This window comes from Salvelinus fontinalis, chromosome 26 (assembly GCF_029448725.1).
Source record: "Salvelinus fontinalis isolate EN_2023a chromosome 26, ASM2944872v1, whole genome shotgun sequence".
Taxonomy (NCBI): Eukaryota; Metazoa; Chordata; class Actinopteri; order Salmoniformes; family Salmonidae; genus Salvelinus; species Salvelinus fontinalis.
The window spans coordinates 39,123,230-39,145,208 of NC_074690.1; the positions used below are offsets into that span (position 1 = coordinate 39,123,230).

The 21,979-nt window shown below is 46.6% G+C and overlaps 1 protein-coding gene across 2 annotated transcripts; it reads right to left on the bottom strand.

The window, feature by feature from the left end:
• Positions 1-122: 122 nt before the first annotated feature.
• On the bottom strand, positions 123-20,520 carry LOC129824310 (integrin alpha-6-like). 2 transcript variants are annotated; one of them, XM_055883860.1, is made up of 25 exons: positions 20,110-20,520; positions 8,619-8,746; positions 8,406-8,485; positions 8,025-8,286; positions 7,269-7,400; positions 6,460-6,673; positions 6,027-6,220; positions 5,709-5,931; positions 5,486-5,575; positions 5,336-5,397; positions 5,016-5,185; positions 4,659-4,796; positions 4,390-4,505; positions 4,146-4,305; positions 3,965-4,048; positions 3,807-3,886; positions 3,639-3,716; positions 3,389-3,491; positions 3,078-3,254; positions 2,840-2,941; positions 2,634-2,744; positions 2,454-2,552; positions 2,219-2,344; positions 2,010-2,108; positions 1,103-1,274 (listed from the first exon to the last, which is right to left on the bottom strand). In XM_055883860.1, the coding sequence occupies exons 1-24, from the start codon at positions 20,289-20,291 to the stop codon at positions 2,034-2,036; spliced, it is 3,186 nt and encodes a 1,061-aa protein (XP_055739835.1). In that variant the 5' UTR covers positions 20,292-20,520; the 3' UTR covers positions 1,103-1,274; positions 2,010-2,033. The 2 variants fall into 2 exon arrangements, with proteins under 2 accessions (XP_055739834.1, XP_055739835.1); XM_055883859.1 differs by lacking the exon at positions 2,010-2,108 and having other exon boundaries at positions 123-1,274; positions 20,110-20,518.
• Between the last annotated feature and the right edge of the window lie 1,459 nt (positions 20,521-21,979).

Below are 21,979 nucleotides of genomic sequence, written 5' to 3' on the forward strand. Positions count from 1 at the left end.
AATCATGTTTCAAACTTAGACTTAACTTCTGACTGTAAAGACCGCATTTTAACATTTAGGTTAAATTTCATTTCCGTGATGTAATAAAAGTAACAAAGTGCACGAAAGAAAAACGATGGATGTGACTTTGTACAGGATGTAAAAACATTTATTTAGCAAATCATGGCAATTTTTCACACTTTTACTTTACATTGTCAACAGCTGTCACTGGACAAATCCTCCACGTTAAGCATTGAATGGGCCCTGTTTAAATACTTCTACAACAAAACAAAAGCATAATTTCTTCACTTCCTTGAAATGAACACTGATTTAACGTGACCGGTTAGAAGAACCACAATATGTAGTTTCTCCACTCACTCACTCTGCTTCACTGGTCCATCTCAACAATCGAATACTTAAAAGTTCACAACGTTCTCTCTGAGCAGTTACGGATGGTGACGTTAGTACATGGATATAAATAATATAGAAAGATTGAATGGGAAAGCTGTTGATTTAGCTCCTGCTTTAACTTGCTGAAAAATGGCCCCAGTTAAACATGAGAAATGTGTGTAACTGTCCTTACACCCAAATGGTTTTGAGATTATTTGTGATTCGAGGCATCCAAGCTTCCATATCTTGGAGAAGAAAAAACTCATTCTGAAAAATGATTTGGCCAGTGGAGTACTTTGTAGGTAACAATCTCCTCATACAATAAATACACATTCTTCAAAATATACAAAACATATAAAACACTCTAGCCTATTCCATAAGTGTACATTTACAAAACAACGTCCAGAGCTTTGAAAGAGAGACAGCCGGGATTCTTGACCCAGAATGTTAAAGAACACACAAAAATCTTCTCCTTCTGTCCCGTGATCAACATGGATGTCCCTATTGAGATAAAATTCAATCGGACAAGGTACTACTTAATTGATCCCCAAAAAGGGACAATTTGAAGTGTTATTTCACCGTATCTAACCAGCTGTTGTACTGTATCGTCGCCATCTGTCCTTAAAGTACACAAATTAAGCTTTTCTACAATCCTTTTTTTTATTTTCGTCATTTTTTGGTGTCCACACTGTGGTGCGGGGCCTTGGAATAGTCAGATCAATGTCTGTGGGAACAGGAGCTCCAGCGTTCCGCCATTGTTAAGAGTAACTCTCGTTCTCACTCCAGCTCGTTATCCAGGCTTTCTTTTCCAGGCTTCCCAGTTGGTCCTTCTCCTCCTTCTGTATCCGCACCGCATTATAACTGGGAACGCTGTCGTCGTACTTGGAGCGTCTGAAAAACCCACACTGTCGGCGGCAACAAACAAAAAAACAGCACATAGAAAATCAGTAACTAGCAGTTTTGAGCCTCTCGACAACATGAAAGGGATAGTTCACCCTCACATCAAACTATGAAAAGTCTAAACAATGTTTGATTTTGGGGTGTACTATCCCTTTAAGGGCAGAGATGCGAGTGAGGCTCTTGAACAGTAGGAGGCGATACAGAGCCATCGGTGGTCCTACATGCAGAAAGCTGTAATGTAGCAACGCCCCTATAAACCAGGCTGAGAGAGAACCACTTCAGAGCCATCAGACAGGAAGTGCTTGAAGTTCCAATGGCGACCACAGAAGCAGAAACCAGAGACAGAGAGAGATGAAGACCGCAAGAACCAACCCAGAAGGTCTTTGGAGCGATAGGAGAACAGTTCATATACATGGCATAATGATTTTTTAACCAAAGTAAGCATTCATCCCACATGGCCATGCATGTAAACCGTCCGTAACTCAACAACAGCTAGAAAGAAGGACAATTCCAAGCAGAAACTAGAAGTGCTTTTCTACAGCAACCTGTCAGCTGGGCTCTTTAACATCCCATCCGTTCCCTCGTCATAGCCATTGCATTTGATTTCGTAGCTCTGAGCCCCTTTACTGCTTGTTCATTAGCGAAAGCGTTTCCCCCCCTTCAGCGATAGTTAGTCTGCCACTGTGTCCGTCCATCCTCTGTGACCCCGGGCATGTATAGGTGGGTATAGATGCGTTTACCCCAGAGACAGCGTCTCTCCCTCTTTACGCGTCAGAAGACGTCAATCTCTCTTTGTCAGAGGGTGGGACATCCTCTTTCTTTTTCCCGAAGAAACCACACTGAAGAGAAGCAATTGCATTAGTGTGTGTGTGTGTGTGTGTGCGCGTCTGTGTATTCATACTGTATATACTGTGAACAGTGACATTTAACCGTGCTCTTCTAGTCTTACCTTCCACAGCAGGAAGACCAGCAGGCTGAGCAGCAGCAGCCCTAACAAGATGGCTACCAGGATGATCCACCATGGGAGTCCTCCGTACTGAGCCGCACGACGCTCTGGGAACACCGTCACTCTCACCTGAGAAGAGACAACGTCAATAGAGAGTCAACGGAAAGGCAAAAGACAGGGAAATGTGGTGGGGGGGGGGGGGGGGGTTTGTGTTCGAAATGTGAAACTGGTCAAGTACCTGTGTCTCAGCGTTCCTCAGGACCATGTTGTTAGCAGCGCCGTCCACTCTGAGAGAGGCTTTCACTATCACGTCCAGATAGTTCAGCTTGGAGTACTCCTGTTGGGAAACGCAGAGGGAGGTGAGAGTGGACAGGAACACGAGGTGCAGTCAAATAGCAGAGGGAGGTGCGTGTCGTACCTCCAGGAATGTGCTGTTCCAGAGGCGAGATCTGAGCAGGATGACTGCATTACTGTCCAGGCCCTGAAGGGGGCAGCGAATCTCCACACACTTTGCCCCGTCCTCACACGACTGTAACGCACACACGCCACGTTACAGTAGAGCTCGTATACGACTAATAACACAAAATTTAAAAGTTGAGCAACTGGGAGAGAAGGCTGTGTTACCAGAGTAGTGTATTTCCTCTTGTCAGTCAGTCGTGCGATGGTTCCCTCCTGAGGTCCGTCTGTCTCCACTATGGCCCGTCTTCTCCTGGTGCTGCTCGGCTCCTAAACAGAGTGTGACACAAGGTCATTCCCTTGGTGAGAACAACAGAGGTCATTGTATTGGGACTGTTAGTTTGTTTGCCTTGGGACCAGAAAGGTCAAAGGAGGTTGAAGTTTGACCGTTGCGGTGTTTCCTGACCTCTTTGACGGTGAGTGAGTTGATCTCTCTCTCGGGGGAGCAGGTGACCCGTTCCAGACCTCTGGAGTCAATCTTCATGAGGTACAGGAGCCACTTCCCCTCCATCGTCTCCTTTGGCCAATTGACGATCAGGGCGGCGCTGCCATAAGTCTTCAGGGGCTTCCCCAGGTTAATCACCTGTCAATCAAAAGGCAGTCAAAGGACAGGTGAGTTCAGTTTATAGTGGAATACAAACGCACCTGTTTGATATGAACTTGCCTGCATGATAATGATGTGATTATTCCGGAAAAGAACCAAACGAATAGGCTTACCCTGAACTCGTACTCGATGGGACTGCCGATGTCTCCTTCGGACTTCATGGCGCTCTCACCTTTGACCTCTCCAGTAAAGTAGACCTGGGAGGGCTTGGCCACTCTGGGAAAACAAGAAAAACAACGTGAACACAAACATCGTCATGCTCACGCTCCGATGCTGGGAGGTGCGGCAACACATTTGGCGCTCACGTGTAAAAGCACATGAAAGCACGTTAAAGTAAGCAGCTGGCAAATCATATCGTTGTACCCTGTGAGGGACAGCAGCAGCTCGATCACCACTTTGGCCTTGGCCTTGACTCGGGCCACGTTTTGCTGGTCACTCGTCCTGAAAGGTCAGAGGTCAAATCAGCACCGTTGGTCAAATGTAGCCGTGCAGTATCTCATCGTAGAGGGAGGCGGGGCAGCGTATACTCACGTCTCCAGCTTCAGGTCTATCTCCAGCTCTGTGGTGTTCAGAGAGATGCCTGCTGTACTCAGGATTATGTAGAACGTCGCCTAAAACACACAGACGGACACGTCAGCGTGCGCACGCGCTTTTATCTGGTGGTGGTGATCGGCCTCGGCGTCTCTCACCTCTGAGCCTCGCTTGAAGGGGTTCCCCAGCTCACAGTCTGCCTGAGAGCCGTTCGTATTGGTCACACAGATCACCTGCTTGTCCTGCAATCGACAACAGCCAGTCACAACTCGGTAACCGGTCTGAAGAACGGAAGGAGAGAGAGAGGGCGTGTGACAGAAGAGGAGAGGTGTCACTCACCGCGTTGGGTGCAGAGCGGGAGGCAGAGTAGGAGAGCGAGGGGGGGAAGGAGGCAACCAACGCCGCCTCATGGGCATCATCTCCATTCTGATTGGTCACCGTGATCTCCAGGGCGATGTCCTTCTGGTCGCTAAGGGAGACTACTGGCACCCCATCCTCCCTGCAAGGACACCGGCAGATTAGGTCAGCGTTGATTCCATTCACCCAGGTGTTGGTTAGTGACACAGGCTTAGGTTCTACTCACACAGGTAGTGGATGGAAGACGTCCTTGTTGGGTTCTCTGTAGCAGAAGCGATGCTGGAGCTGTACGTTGCTCTGGCACACATTATCACTGCCACAGCCCTCCTTCAGGAAGCTCACCTACACACACAGGGAACAGCATGCCGATCAGACAGACTCACACTAGACCAGAGGGAACGGGCTTTAGAGCAGGCCACGGTTGTAAAACCCTTGTCACATAGGCCGATCTGAAGCTGGCCAATAGGAGACCGTGTTACGGTTGCTATTGGTCACCTCAGCGCGGGCCGTGATAGGCTCGTTGGAGTCGAGGATGGGCGGGAGTTCTGGGAGCGCTCTTCTTTTCCTTTTGGAGTTCTTTATCTCCACGGTAACGTCGATGGGGATTCCCCTGAGCTTGTCCTTAATGTTCTCCTGTAGGTGACAGACACACAGAGTACAGGTAAGAGATACGTGGTACTGGCTTGTATATCACTGGCAAAGGATAGAGGAGACCGACCCTTGTCCATATTTTACCCGCAAGGTTGGTGAAAGACCGTCTTGAGATATCTATCTCTTTCCTCCCCTCTTGCTACCCCTTTCTCTTTCATACTGTTAGCAGTGTCACGAGTCGTGCGAGTTGGGATCTAGTACCTGTAGCGTGAGCTTGGCGGTGATACACTCCTTCTTGCCCTGTCCACTGAGGATGAGAACACCGGTGGACTGGTAGTCGTTGACGTCGCTGGACCGCGTGGAGAAGGTCACTCTGGGAGGGAGACCCTTCTTCCGGCGCTCAGCCTCCGCCTCAAAGGAGTACGCCACCGCTGAAGAGGGGAGAGAGAAAGAGAGAGAGAGAGAGAGAGAGAGGGGCAGAGAGAGAGGTAGAGAAAGAGCGGGACAGTTACTATTGCATACTGATCTAAGGCCTAAAAAGCCCACTGAAGAAATCATAACACAAAAAGGTGTTGTCTTACTCAGTCTGGGGCTGTAGGATTTAGGGTTGGCGGTGTAGGAAAAGCAGGCCTCTACCTCCAAGCTGGAAACACATCAAGTCATTTGTATTTGTGAATATGGCTTAAATGGTTTCTCATTGTCCATATTCTGCAGATAAACAGCACACTCACCAGATGCTGTTCCCACAGTTCTTCTTAGTCAGATCGATCTCTTTTGGCGTTGTCTTGACAACCTTCTGGATGCTGATGACCGGCCGAGTCCTGGAGTGACGTCACAGGGTCAAAGGTTTAAAGGTCAAGGAAGTGGCCCCCCAAAAAAGAAGGTATGAACAAATGGAATGTAGAAATGTAGAAACAAAACATTGTGGGGTAGAGGACTGATTGCCATGGTTACCTGTAGACGAACACAGAGTCGGAGAGAGATCCTACGGCCAGGTCAGGGTACGAGTTCCTGTCCAGGTCCATGTTACCAGCTAGAGAATAACCAAACAACTTTGTCTCCGATGGCACCCCTGACAACACCTGTGCAGGTTTGATGTTGATGCCCTGAGCTGAGCCGTGGTAGATGAACACCTTCCCTGACCCACTGTCATAATAGGGTGCTCCCACAGCGATGTCTGGCAGAGAGAGAGAGAGTCAGGATTACACACCGTCTACACACACACACAAAGGCAAAGACAGATTTATCAGCACACACACACGCGCCCCTTACCCTGATAGCCGTCCTGGTTGAGATCTCCCAGGTTTTCTACGGCCAGTCCAAACATGGAGTCCCGAGGTCCGTCTATCCTGGTGGGCGTGACCTTACTCCAGTCTCCGCCCTTGTTAACGTAGACATAAATGGCTCCGCCTACCTCCCCGTCCTTCTCAAAAAACTGCGGGGCTCCCACCACGATGTCCTCCCACCTAGAGCCAGAGAGACCGAGAGGGAGCAAGAAATGACTCGGGGGGGAAACAGAGCGAGATCGTCTCGGCACGGAACTAGTCGCCTCAACTCCAAGATCATCCGAGAGGCTCGAGCCAAATGACATCCTCCCCACGTGGAGAGGAACTGCTTTTGACGGGAAGGTGGACATGGGAAGGGCAGCGTATAGATTTGCCTCGTTGACGATCGGGAGAAAGAAGGAGAGAAAAGCGAGACGTACCCGTCACCGGTCAGGTCCACCACAGCGAGGTCGTAGCCGAACGACGAGGCCAGCCCCTCCCCTTCCAGGATGTGCTCTGGTGACAACATGGTGGACGCTTCGGTCTCCTTCTTTAGCAACACCACTGCCCCGCTGTGATTGGCTCTCGGGGCACCGGCAACCACGGTCAGCTGACCCTTCTTAGTGATGGCCTTCCCCGAGTCCAGAGAGAAGCCTTGATAGGAGAGACATATTTAATCAATCAATCAATCAATGAATTGGTCAGTCAGTGTACACCGACCCATTTCCAGGACATGAATGATCTCATCCATGTGCCGCATTCAGGCCAAAGCTAGGTGTTGTACAGATTCACTGTTCTCTCTATCATGTGGACATGTTCAAGCCCATTTGGTTGGAAGTTGAGGTGATTTATAGATCACCTCGACGTCATTGTAAATAAGAACGTGTTCTTAACTGACTTGCCTAGTTAAAGGTTCAATAAAATATAGATATTTTTTTTTAAATCGACATAACACCCAGCTCAGGCTGATCCTCATGACGAGCACGTTTCACCGCCCATGATGATAACTAGTGCACAGAGTCATTCGATTGGTTATGGAGAGCATGATGTCATCGCGCAGGAAGTAATACAAACCTAAGTAGCTATTGGCCCGTTACGTCGGTCTCCATAGCAATCTGAGGAGGAAGTGACTTGTACACAAACTGTTTCAACACTGGAGCTGGACACGGTGGTCGTGAAGAGCACACCTGGACACATAGCGGAGGGCGAGAGAGAGGAACGAGGGACGAAAGCGTTTAGATCGACCTACCCAAGTAACTGTTAGCGGGCACGGGGACCAGGTCTGGGTCTAACCGGTTCTCATCGCCCACCTCATAGGGCCCGTCGTCATAGAAACCCATCTCCAACAGAGTGTTGTTCTTCTGCTCTACTCTCACCACACCTGGGGGGGGGGGGAGGAAGTGAAGCGGAACATGGAGATGATAAGATGGGGAGAAAAATCTCAACACAAGCAAATAAGGAATGGAAAAACATTAACTTAAAAACATGACAAAAACAATACATGAAACATCCTCATGAGCTGAATTGTTTTGGGGGAAAAGTTATGAACACGATGACATGACACGATGACATGACACGATGACATGACACGATGACATGACACGATGACATGACACGATGACATGACACGATGACATGACACGATGACATGACACGATGACATTATCATTGGGGTTTTGCTACCACTAGAGGTCACAGCAGTTCATAGATTTGAGCATCAGCTGATGAGAGAGGAAGGGGCCATGTAGACTGTGCTAATCTAGTCTACCTAACCCTGACCCTGGCCTAACCCTGACCTTATCCCCTAACCTTACACTGACCCCTAACCCCGACCTCTAGCCCCTGAGCCGGACCTCAAAGATCTAAAAGGATGAGATAGGTGTACGCAACATGGTCCATCTACCCCTCTGGTAGGCGTTTCCCGTATTATCGACACCAGTCTGATCCTTTCAGATAAATGACAAGTGTTTGATTTCAGGCATACACACTCTCACTCTCCACCTACCTTTCCAGTTGTACGCTCCAGGAGCACCAAACACCAGGTAGTGGTAGTCCCTAGTGAAGGTGGCAGACAGACCCTGTTGGCATGAACCAAACCTCTCATGGCCGCGTGCCCGCCCCTCACAGAACCTCCAGTTCCCTCCGTCCTCATCAGACTCGGTACCGATGGTCAGGTCCTGGCTCAGCACGTAACACCGCCCTGTGATGTCACGAGACTCCTGGGCTGTGTTCACAAACAGACGCCGCTGGTAGCGGTGGGCACATGTCTGGAGAGAGATAGAGAGAGAGAGAGCAGAGGGATTGGTTAACAGAGCTGTCAGTCACGTCAATAATTTAAATGTACGCACTCATGTGTACGCGCACGCACGCACGCACACACACTTACCACAATCTTTCCTCCCGGCCCCTGGCTGTTCACTGTTACACCCATCCATTGGTTCTCCTTACTCTCGGTGTTCACGTCCTCTGCACACACAGAAATCATCAAATCCTGATCAACTGCTGATTATCTAGTGATTGCTAGCAGACGATTCCCTTATAAGGACTTGTGTGGACAGACGGCGACCGAAAATGTGTGTGTGTTTAGAGGTGAGCTCACCATCGTCGTCGAACTGCACTCGGCTACAGCTGGAGGAAGTGGAAGCGGTGTCACAGTTGTAGAGTCCTCCTGTGATCTTCGCCTTCTGACCTCTCAGAGCTTTGGCCCTTGGAGCACCAACCAGCAACCTGTAACACACACCACAAGGCCATGTTTGAATACAGGAAACGAACACACACACACACACACACACACACACACACACACACACACACACACACACACACACACACACCAATATTACAACATGACTGGTACACACATCAGTCCCTGTCCTTCTCCGATCCACATTTTACAAAGCTGTCATCATTCAAACCACCACCATACACTCATTATAAGAGGAAGCTACAGTCGTTGAGCCAGTAGATCTGGGCCAATGTGGAGTCCTACACTTTGACACCTGCGATAATCTTAACCAGCCTGTCAGCAGCCCTCGCCACTCTCCTCTCCTCTCCCTTTCCCTCTGAGTCACACAGCATCTCCCTTTCAACAGAGAACATCAGAGAGTGTCTCACACACACACATGCACACACTCAATCAAACTGCTGTTCCCATGATCTGCGCCCCCCCCCAGCACCCCTCAGACAAAGAGCGCTTTCATGATTGGACAGAACTGCAACTCAGCGATAACATTCATCCACAAAGGGTGGGCACACACAAGAAAAGTGGAATGGAGACACACAAATGCACACAAGAGATTGGACACACACACACACACTCCAGGGAGGGGCCACACTCACTGGATGTCTGTATGGATCACAGACAAGAGGGGCTCTTAGAGAGGGGTCACAGCCACCACACCCCAGTACCCACGATGCATTACTCAAGGTTTCCCACAGCAGCATATCAAAGTTCCCCATCACTCTGTGTGTGTGTGTGTGTGTGTGTGTGTGTGTGTGTGTGCGTGTTCTTGATGACAATCGTCAGTCATGAAATGAACTGAAGCTTTGTAAGGAGTTCAATGCATAGAAATGCTTAATGCCTCGTCGTACAAATCACATGGTTTTAGCGCAGGCCTGTTTTACCTTGTACCTATTTATAAACCTTGCTGTGATTTTGGGATAGGCCATTTATCATGTTCATGGATTTCAGTTTGCATTGATTGCTATGTGGGTCTCAATGCTCTTGAACTTGACCTTGAAAAACTCTCATCCAAGGGTCTTTCATCAAAATGTTTAAAAAAAGCCATACTAGATTGATTTCTTTGGTTTAAGTACTCGATGAGATTAAGAAAACCCCACCTGTTTTGAACACAACTTGTATTCATACTTATGTGGGTGAACAGAGGTGTGTTTGGGGTCAAGGGGCCTTTATAATGTGATTAACTCTTTAACTTTTTAGGGATAGGGGGCAGCATTTTCACTTTGGATGAATAGCGTGCCCAAATTGAACTGCCTCCTACTCTGTCCCAGATGCTAATATATGCATATTATTATTCGTATTGGATAGAAAACACTCTGAAGTTTCTAAAACTGTTTGAATGATGTCTGTGAGTATAACAGAACTCATATGGCAGGCAAACTTCCAAACAGGAAGTGGAAATTCTGAGGCTGGTGTTTTTTCTACTCATCGCCTATTCAAATCCCAGGAAGATATGGATTTGTTTGCACCGCCTACGCCTTCCACTAGATGTCAACAGTCGGTAGGACGTTGAATGAAGTGTATACTGTGATGTGAGACTGGATGGGAGGTGTTTCAGTCAGTGGTCTGGCAGATTGCCAGTTCCTGGTCACGCGCATTCCTCATGATATCGCCTTGCGTTCCATAACTTTTACAGACACGAAGGAATGCTCCGGTTGGAACGTTATTGGATATATATGATAACAACATCCTGAAGATTGATTATCTACTTAGTTTGACAAGTTTATTCGAACGGGGATATAACTTTTTGAAGTTTTCGTCCGACGTTATGCGGGATTGCACGAGCGTTTGGATATGTGTACTAAACGCGCTAACTTGGACATAAATAATTGACATTATCGAACAAAACAACAATTTATTGTCGAATTAGGATTCCTGGGAATGCATTCTGATGAAGATAATCAAAGGTAAGGGAATATTTATAATAATTTATAATATTTATTAATATATATTTATAATATTTATAATATTTATATATATTTATTTATGGTATTTCTGTTGACTCCAACATGGCGGAGAAATGTTATTTATATTTGAGCAGATTATTGCATGGTGTGCTTTTTCCGTTAAGTTTTTTAAAAATCTGACACAGCGGATGCATTAAGAACAAGTGTATCTTTAATTATATGTAAAACATGTATCCTTCATCAAAGTGTATGATGAGTATTTCTGTTATTTGACGTGGCTCTGCAATTTCTCCAGATATTTTGGAGGCATTTCTGAACATGGCGCCAATGTAAACTAAGATTTTTGGATATAAATATGCACATTATCGAACAAAAAATACATGTATTGTGTAACATGAATGTCATCTGATGAAGATCATTAAAGGTTAGTGATTCATTTTATCTCTATTTCTGTTTTTGTGACTCCTATCTTTGGCTGGGAAAATGGCTGTGTGTTTTTTGAACTTGGTGGTGATCTAACATAATCATATGTTGTGTTTTCGCTGTTTCGCGGACACGATGGGTAGATTAACAAGATGTTTATCTTTCATTTGCTGTATTGGACTTGTTAATGTGTGAAAGTTACATATTTCAAAAAAATATTTTTGAATTTCCCGCGCTGCCTTCAGCGGAATGTTGTGGGGGTGATTCCGCTAGAGGAACGTGTGTCCTAGAAAGGTTAAGAGCGAGAAAGACAGAGATAGGAGAGAGATCACTCTGCTTAAACAGAGCTATGCTCAATCATGAGGCATCAAAGCCAAAGGAACTGAATAATGTTAAGAAATGCTATAGATGGAAGGAAAGTAGTGTGGAAATCTACCAAAAAACAATTAGGCAAAAACAAATTCAATCCCTTCTAGACAATTTCCTGGACAAAAGGTTTCATTGTATTAGTGAAGGTGTAAACTTGGCAGTAAAAAAACTAAACTGTATATTTGACCTCTCAGCTTCCCTAACAAATCAAAACCTTTCAAGCAGACAACCTAAGAAAATGAACAACAAAGACAAATGGTTTAACGAAGAACGCAAAAACCTAAGAAAGAAATTGAGAAACCTATCCAACCAAAAAAACAGAGACCCAGAAAACCTGAGTCTATGCCTCCAGTATGGTGAATCACTAAAACAATACAGAAATACACTACGCAAAAAGAAGGAACAGCAGGTCAGAAATCAGCAGGTCAGAATCCATAGAATCTAACCACTTCTGGGAAAATTGGAACACACTAAACAAACAACAACACGAAGAGTTATCGATCCAAAATGGAGATCTATGGATAAGCCAATTCTCCAATCTTTTTGGCTCTACAACAAAAAACAAAGAGCAAAAACATATACATGATCAAATACCAATCTCAGAATCAACTATTAAAGACTCCTGTCTTTACGGGTCCTACCAGAACCCACTGGATTCTCCAATTACATTGAATGAACTACATGACAAAATACAAACCCTCCAACCCAAAAAGGCCTGTAGTGTTGATGGTATCCTCAATGAAATGATCATATATACAGACCACATACTTCAATTGGCTATACTTAAACTCGTTAACGTCCTCCTCAGCTCTGGCATCTTCCCCAATATTTGGAACGAAGGACTTACGTTGAGGGCCTGTTCTGTTAAAATTTGTTTAATGCTTTTGTACTAAAATATCCGTCTTTAAGGCATCGGGCTTGAGTTAGTTTCTTTAACAAACTCATATAAGATAGAAAAGTGAGCGTGCACATTAATAAGAGGCCTGCTATGACTGTGCTGTGTGTCTAGCATGACACTGTGATGTCTGGGCTCTCAGCCAAGAGCGCACAGAAACTCACTGGTTCCTCTTAAGTTAACTGGGGACAAAACATTTTGTTGATGATCTATTTCACATGCTTTGGCAACGTACACATATGTTTCCCATGTCAATAAAGCCCCTCGAATTGAAATTGAATTGAGTCATGTGGGTGCTGACTCCTCCGGGCCTCAACGGAGACTTCCCAGAGTGGAGAGATCATGTGGAGGATAGAAGGGTGTGAGTGAAAATAAATGAATGGAATCGTGCCCAGGTAATTAAATGACTGCTTCGACACTGATCTGAGAACAATGAGCATCCTTCGTGTTGCCCCCTGCTATACATACACTAACAGGAAGTCAGGAGAATAGGTGGAAGGAAGAGGTATCCCCTTAGCCACGCCCACACTGCAGTTTGGCAAACCCTGTGGTCACTTGGGTTCAGACTACACTCAAGGTACAAGTTGCCACTTAACCACAGATCTAGGATCACATTACCCTCCTCAAAATCCTACCCTAAAACATTAGGGGATGAGAAAAGAGCTGACCCTGCATCAGGACCTACTCCTCAGACTACGCTGCGCGGCACATCATGGTTTATAACTACATAGATAAACAGAGTGCAATTACCCAGGTATACACAGTGACTGCAGTAAAAGTATATGAAACAATGTTTGAATTGTACGTGGTCTCAATTGTTTATTCATGTCTGGGCAATGGAACGCCTGCGAGGCCCATTACCCAGTAGCCTGCCACTGGTAGTAAAACAGGGAGTGTGTGAGAGGGAGACAGGGAGTGTGTGAGAGGGAGACAGGGAGTGTGAAGAGAGGGAGAGAGGGAGTGTGAAGAGGGAGACAGGGAGTGTGTGAGAGGGAGACAGGGAGTGTGTGAGAGGGAGAGAGGGAGTGTGAAGAGAGGGAGACAGAGAGTGTGAAGAGAGGGAGACAGAGAGTGTGAAGAGAGGTAGACAGGGAGTGTGCGAGAGGGAGACAGGGAGTGTGAAGAGAGGTAGACAGGGAGTGTGCGAGAGGGAGACAGGGAGTGTGAAGAGAGGGAGACAGGGAGTGTGAAGAGAGGGAGACAGGGAGTGTGAAGAGAGGGCGACAGGGAGTGTGTGAGAGGGAGACAAGGAGTGTGAAGAGAGGGAGACAGGGAGTGTGAAGAGAGGGCGACAGGGAGTGTGAAGAGAGGGCGACAGGGAGTGTGTGAGAGGGAGACAGGGAGTGTGAAGAGAGGGCGACAGGGAGTGTGTGAGAGGGAGACAGGGAGTGTGAAGAGAGGGCGACAGGGAGTGTGTGAGAGGGCGACAGGGAGTGTGAAGAGAGGGCGACAGGGAGTGTGAAGAGAGGGCGACAGGGAGTGTGAAGAGAGGGAGACAGGGAGTGTGAAGAGAGGGAGACAGAGAGTGTGAAGAGAGGGAGACAGAGAGTGTGAAGAGAGGGAGACAGGGAGTGTGAAGAGAGGTAGACAGGGAGTGTGCGAGAGGGAGACAGGGAGTGTGAAGAGAGGGAGACAGGGAGTGTGAAGAGAGGGCGACAGGGAGTGTGTGAGAGGGAGACAAGGAGTGTGAAGAGAGGGAGACAGGGAGTGTGAAGAGAGGGCGACAGGGAATGTGAAGAGAGGGCGACAGGGAGTGTGAAGAGAGGGCGACAGGGAGTGTGTGAGAGGGAGACAGGGAGTGTGAAGAGAGGGAGACAGGGAGTGTGTGAGAGGGAGACAGGGAGTGTGAAGAGAGGGCGACAGGGAGTGTGTGAGAGGGAGACAGGGAGTGTGAAGAGAGGGCGACAGGGAGTGTGAAGAGAGGGCGACAGGGAGTGTGAAGAGAGGGCGACAGGGAGTGTGAAGAGAGGGAGACAGGGAGTGTGAAGAGAGGGAGACAGAGAGTGTGAAGAGAGGGCGACAGGGAGTGTGTGAGAGGGCGACAGGGAGTGTGAAGAGAGGGAGACAGGGAGTGTGAAGAGAGGGAGACAGGGAGTGTGAAGAGAGGGAGACGGAGTGTGAAGAGAGGGAGACAGGGAGTGTGAAGAGAGGGAGACAGGGAGTGTGAAGAGAGGGAGACAGGGAGTGTGAAGAGAGGGAGACAGGGAGTGTGTGAGAGGGAGACAGGGAGTGTGAAGAGAGGGAGAGAGGGAGTGTGAAGAGAGGGAGACAGGGCGTGTGAAGAGGGAGACAGGGAGTGTGAAGAGAGGGAGACAGGGAGTGTGAAGAGAGGGTGACAGGGAGTGTGTGAGAGGGAGACAGGGAGTGTGTGAGAGGGAGACAGGGAGTGTGTGAGAGGGAGACAGGGAGTGTGAAGAGAGGGCGACAGGGAGTGTGTGAGAGGGAGACAGGGAGTGTGTGAGAGGGAGACAGGGAGTGTGTGAGAGGGAGACAGGGAGTGTGTGAGAGGGAGACAGGGAGTGTGAAGAGAGGGAGACAGGGAGTGTGAAGAGAGGGAGACAGGGAGTGTGAAGAGAGGGAGACAGGGAGTGTGTGAGAGGGAGACAGAGAGTGTGAAGAGAGGGAGACAGGGAGTGTGTGAGAGGGAGACAGGGAGTGTGAAGAGAGGGAGACAGAGAGTGTGTGAGAGGGAGACAGGGAGTGTGTGAGAGGGAGACAGGGAGTGTGTGAGAGGGAGTGTGTATTGTTCTACTGATAATGGCTAACGACACAGCTGCTTTTCCAATCATTCACCACATGTACAGGAAGTAGAGAATCAAATCTACAGGAAGGACAAAGACAAACATTCAGTGTGTGTGTGTGCGTGCGCGTTAGGTTAAGGGTTAGGGGTAGGGTTAGGGAAAATACGACTTTTTAATGGTCAAACATTTTTACTCCCCAAAAAATAAAGCTGTGTGTGTGTATGAACAAACACAGCAAAGGGAAACAGTAGAAACAGCCGTTCTCTCTCTCTCTCTCTCTTCACAAACACACAACGAGGCCAAATAGCCTACAGACGAAAGAAACAGAGAAACACCAAATCGAGGAACGGCTTCTGTGTAAACAGCACCAGCACATCTTGTTACCAAGCAACGATGGATCAACATCAGTGAGACTTTCAGAACATTTCAGTTCTCAATGGATCCCAGAACATTTTACAGAACCCTAATGAATTCCAGAACTCTTGACATTTTAACGCCAAGTTCTCTATGCTCCTTGCCAGGACTGATATAAACCCCGGGTTGTATTAATTAGAGTACACCGTAACAAAACGCTTTGTGCTTCTTATTGGACAACTTCAGGTAGTCCCTCCCTGTTTCAGTCCGTTTTCTTCCATTTGGTACCTAGTACCAGGTCTGTGTGGGAGACAGACAGCGTGGGTTGAGTAACTGACCGACTGATTTGGTGCCCAGCTGTAAAAGGTGATTTATGCTGTCAGCATTCCTCTGGACATCCCTCCACCACTCCTCAGCTTTGATGTTGGCGAACTTGAGCTAACCTGGATCAGCCTGCAGGCAGGAGAGAACAGGCAGACAAAGAGGTGTGTTTGGGGGAGAGGTGTGTGTGTGCGTGCGCGCGTGTGTGTGGGAGATCATTTGTTCACATGCTGTACATGTATCGTAGTCCCCCCCCCCCAAAAAAACTGTAGCAATAAAATATTGCATTCATTTCGCACTTTTTCCCCCAGGACTCTGAAGAAACCTTTGAACGGTAACCCTGACCTTCCCAATAAAATCAATCTCCTATCTATCCAGGATCTGAGAGATCAAAGATCTGTCGCACATAGGAACGTCACAGCTCTACACCCTAGACGCCTGTCTATAGAACATGCTGGAATGGATTCTCTCTCTCCCACACACGCGTTGTACCTCTCCCATACACCTTCACACGGACGCTCTCTCTACTTCTACCTCAGTCTCTTTGTCACAGCCTTCCCTCCTCTCTCGCTCTCTCAGTGACACTTTATTGCTTTCTCCCACACAGAGGGAAGAGCCAACTCTCTGCGTTTGTGACCGACTTTGGAACCTAACCCACATGCACACAACCCCTTGCTCTTCAGCGTGTACGTGAGACACACAGACACACCTGCCCCCCCCCCCCCCCCCCCCCCCCCCCCCCCATTGCCTGCAGGTATCAACAACAACAAAAACCACACACACCTGTGAGGCACGGGCTCAGTTTGGCGGAACTGTTCGGGCGTGGCACAGACGTATGACTCACCTTTCACACACACACCCTAGATTACCGGATACACCACCCAGACAGCACAGACAGTCTGGAATCCTGATCTACTGAGGTAGGCAGCGAAGAAGTGTAGCCTCTGGCAGCATTACATACTCTGGCAGCATTACATACATGCGTATATCATGATGGCGCATGGCTGCCGAGTGTAGTGTCCTGTACACTGAAGGGTCCACTCGCCCAAGGTCAGTCAACGGTTACCATTGTGGATTTCAACTCCTGCAGTGCAGTGTGTGCATGTCTGTGCGTTTGTGTGTGTGTGTGTGCCTGTGTCTGTGTACACAGTATGTGTGAGTTTGCAAATGTGCACACACACAAAAACACATTATCACTTGGCTGTTCATGCATGAACTTATATCTAAGGCCAGGATTTGACCCATAATGTAGGTTAGGATTTGGGGACGTATGACTCAGACCTGCTGATACAATGTTAATGAGAGACATGTCCTGAGGGCATATGGAACAGAAACAGGCTTTTAGAGTGTGTGTTCCTGAAAGGTACAGTGGATTCGGAAAGTATTCAGACCCCTTGACTTTTTTCCACATTTTGTTCGGTTTAAAGGCTTATTTCCCTCCTCAATCTACACGCAATACCCCATAATGACAAAGCAAAAACAGGTTTATCTAAATGTTTGCAAATTTATTTTAAAAAATGTAAAAACTTAAATATCACATTTAGATAAGTATTCAGACCCTTTACTCAGTACTTTGTTGAAGAACCTTTGGCAGCGATTACAACCTCAAGTCTTCTTGGGTATGAACCTACAAGCTTAGCACACCTGTATTTGGGGAGTTTCTCCCATTCTTCTTTGCAGATCCTCTCAAGCTCTGTCAGGTTGTATGGGGAGCGTCGCTGCACAGCTATTTTCAGGTCTCTCCAGAAATGTTTGATCGGGTTCAAGTCCGGGCTCTGGCTGGGTCAGTCAAAGACATTCAGACACTTGTCCCGAAGCCACTCCTGCGTTGTCTTGGCTGTGTGCTTAGGGTCTTTGTCCTGTTGGAAAGTGAACCTTCGCCCCAGTCTGAGGTCCTGAGCGCTCTGGAGCAAGTTCTCATCAAGGATCTCTCTGTACTTTCCTCCGTTCATCTTTCCCTCGATCCTGACTAGTCTCCCAGTCCCTGCCACTGAAAAACATCCCCACAACATGATGCTGCCATCACAGTGCTTCACCGTAGGGATAGTGCCAGGTTTCCTCCAGACTTGTTTCTCATGGTGCCTTTTGGTAAACTCCAAGCGTGCTGTCATGTGCCTTTTACTGAGGAGTGGCTTCCATCTGGCCACTCTACCATAAAGGCCTGATTGGTCGAGTGCTACAGAGATGGTTGTTCTTCTGGAAGGTTCTCCCAACTCCACAGAGGAACTCTGGAGCTCTTTCAGAGTGAGTTCTTGGTCACCTCTCTGACCAAGGCCCTTCTCCCCCGATTGCTTAGTTTGGCTGGGCTGCCAGCTCTAGGGAGAGTCTTGGTGGTTCCAAACATCTTCCATTTAAGAATGATGGAAGCCACTGTGTTCTTGGGGACATTCAATGCTTCAGAAAATGTTTTGGTACCCTTCCCCAGATCTGTGTCTTGACACAATCCTGTCTCGGAGCTCTACGGACAATTCCTTCGACCTCATGGCTTGGTTTTTGCTCTGACATGCACTGTCAACTATGGGACCTTATATAGACAGGTGTGTGCCTTTCCAAATCATATCCAATCAATTGAATTTACCTCAGGTGGACTCCAATCAAGTTGTAGAAACATCTCAAGGATGATCACTGGAAACAGGATGAACCTGAGCTCAATTTCGAGTCTCTTAGCAAAGGGTCTGAATACTTATGTATATAAAAATCAGAAAAACCTGTTCTCGTTTTGACATTATAGGGTACTGTGTGTAGATTGATGAGGGGGAAAAAACAATAGAATCCATTTTAGAATACGGCTGTAACGTAACAAAATGTGGAAAATGTCAAGGCTTCCGAATACTTTCCGAATGCACCGTGCGTGGATTCAATTCAACGTCCATTTTGATCACTCTGTAAACATCTGTCAGGTTTTCTACATGAGAGGACTCATTGAGGGAATCTCCGGGTATGAAATCTGAACTATAATCTGAACTGGAACATGTTTGTTTCTGTCTCTACCGCCTGACTGTTCACAGGGCTGACGACCACGTGCCTCTAATATAGACACAGACGAAAACTGGTACATCTAATTGTGTGTGTGTGTGTGTGTGTGTGTTCAGACAAGTTCAGGTCAGAACTAAGAACGCCCAACCATTACAGAAAGTTACAGACCTATAACTCTATAATGACTTCAACCCATTACATTCCACACCTTGTCAAAGGGGTAGAATCTATTCTACACACAAATCCATTCCAATGACTCGTTGTCCATCACAACAGGTCTAGAATCAGTATAGTCATTGGGCACATGATGTATAGAATGGGGTCTGGGGTGCGGACAGCTGATCCTAAGTCAGTAGTTAACCAGAGTGTTGAGGGCAGATGAGGGATAGTCCTGCTGTGCTAAAAGGAGCAGGGTGAAATTAGGCATGAGATTAATGGTAAGGTGTCACTTTTGTTTCCCATGGTAGACTGCACATTGTTGGGGGTGCTTTCACTTGGCCAAAAGCAGTTATCTTCGAGGTCAACTAGACTGCCTGGAAATGTTAATGCTCAGCTGGTTTGAGGTTAAAGACAATGATGTACAGTATATGGCTATACTGCCTAGTTAAATAAAGGTTAAATATTTTTTTTTAAATGTTTTTAAATATATGCTTTCACACCATCTAACGCTACTGTGACCCTGACTAACACAATGGCACAGTCCCTGCAGCTTGCCACGCCCATAGCTTAGGGACAAGGCTAACTTTTACAGTATTTGACCCAAACGACAATGACATTCACCATCTACAGTATAGGCTCTCTTTCCTCGACTTTGAGTACACACGGCATAAGTTGCACGCACATGACATGAGAGCTGCAAATAATAATAGGATGTTAAGTACCATAAATACAATTATCCTAACTAGATCTGTGGCCAAGTGAAAACTCCCCAAAAGTCCATTTCTACCCGGAGCTAGTATAAATCTATAGAGCAGAGTAAGTGGTTCGGAATCATGAGACTTTTTTGTTTGTTGCCAAATTCATGACCTGTAATGACATTGGAGTCGCGCACCGACAAGAACGAGCCTGCAAAGGGCAGTACACGCTGTAAAACTCACCAATAATTAACCCGTTACAAAAACATGCCGATCTGAAACGTTAACGAAACGTAAGACCAAAACAACCGGAATCGGAGTTAATTAACTAGTGGAAATGATTCCCGAATAAAGGTAACAATGATGTTGAGACAATAAACGTTTGCGAAGAACCTGCGAGCCTTTGAAGTATAACGCTAGCCTACAGTAGCAACAACCTGTTAGCGGTTAACTCCGCAACTTAAACTGAAAAATAAATATAAATATAAATAAAAAAATAGGGAGACTTACATTCTTTTATCCAGCGGATTTAATTGCCAATGCATAGCCAGAGAGAAGCCGAAAAGGCTCCCTGGCTCTCCTTTCTTTTCAATGACGTTTTCTGTGTCCAGGTTGAAAGCCGAGACGTGCGTCCATTCCAGGTGAAGGAGAAGCGAAATATATGAGATAAACTGTATCAATCTCAAACCCATTGCGGCGAAAATGGTTTATTTCTTTGTGACTGAAAATGAACACCGTTATTTCTCCCGGTAACTCAGCCTGTTTGTCCGGGGTATAGAACTCACGAACGAGTGAAGTGATGTCTGACTTTATGCTGGCTCTCGGGCTTTGGGTGGGATGTTGCCCACTTGAAGCTCGTACCGCGCCCCTCCTACATCCCCACTTTCCCTCCCTCCCAATCTGTTCTCTTACCTCAGGTGTTGAGCAACATACAGAAGAAGCTAGCCTACTTTCAACGTGAGAAAAAAGCTATACAACTGTAGTTGGGGAGTGGTCGAAATTTACACAATTGTTACCCAGAGGAAAATGAAGGAGGGTCATGCTTTGAACATTTCAGTCAGGGGGAGGGTATAGTATTTCTATTGGCCTAGGCTATACAGAGAGCAATTATAGGAGAAGCACAGGGTTGAACCAGGGTCTGTAGTGACGCCTCTAGCACTGAGATGCAGTGCCTTAGACTGCTGCGCCACTCAGGAGCCCCATGACACTGTAATGGTAGGGCTATTCCAATCATAAGCCCTGTCCTGCCCTGCTCTTGCTTATGCAAACCCTTTTGTGCTGCCTAACCAATGGCTGTGCTGTGTACGGTTGTAAGGTGGTACTTCAGGAGGCGAGTCAAAGGCTTCTTCCTAAAATAGTGTTTTATTTGTCCTGTTCAGTTGGGAGAGAGTGAAGAGAAGGAGGACCGGCAGTAAGCTTGCTACTGCAATAATGGATCTGAAGGAAAACAATATGTTTTCACGGAGATGGACAGCTCATGGGTGCTGAAAGTAGCCTAATCCGAGAAGGCCTAATTCATTTAAACAGTCTTCATTTTATTTTGACTTGAGGCTATTAAGAGGTAGACTTACCTGTTTGACAGACTAAATTATAGTCTACTATCCATAGACTTTGTCAGCCAATTCCATCAGTCATCATGCACTCCATAAATATCTCAGTGTCAGTAATCAGCTTGGCGCGTTACGTTATAACCAGGGCTCCAATTGAGGGGGTATGTTAGGGAATTGTGTTTTTTGTTAAAACTTCTTATGGCTGCAATGACAACAGCCAGTGAAAGTGTAGGGTGCCAAATTCAAACAACAGAAATCTCATAATTAAAATTCCTGAAACATACATGTATCTTATGCCATTTTAAAGGTAATCTTGTTGTTAACCCCACCAAAGTGTCCAATTTCAAATAGGCTTTACAGCGAAAGCACCACAAACGATTATGTTAGGTCACTGCAAAATCACAGAAAATCACAGTCATTTTTCCAGCCAAAGACAGGAGTCCCAAAAAACAGAAATAGAGATAAAATTAATCACTAACCTTTGATGATCTTCATCAGATGACACTCATAGGACATCATGTTACACAATACATATATGTTTTGTTCGATAAAGCTCATATTTATATCCAAAAACCTCAGTTAACATTGGCGCCATGTTCAGAAATGCCTCCAAAATATCCGGAGAAATTGCAGAGATCCACGTCAAATAACATAAATACTCATCATAAACTTTGATGGAATATACATGTTTTACATAGAATTAAAGATACACTTGTTCTTAATGCAACCGCTGTGTCAGATTTCAAAAAGCTTTACGGCAAAAGCACAATATTCAATAATCTGAGAACAGCGTTCAGCCACAAAAGCAAGCCATACAGTTACCCGCCAAA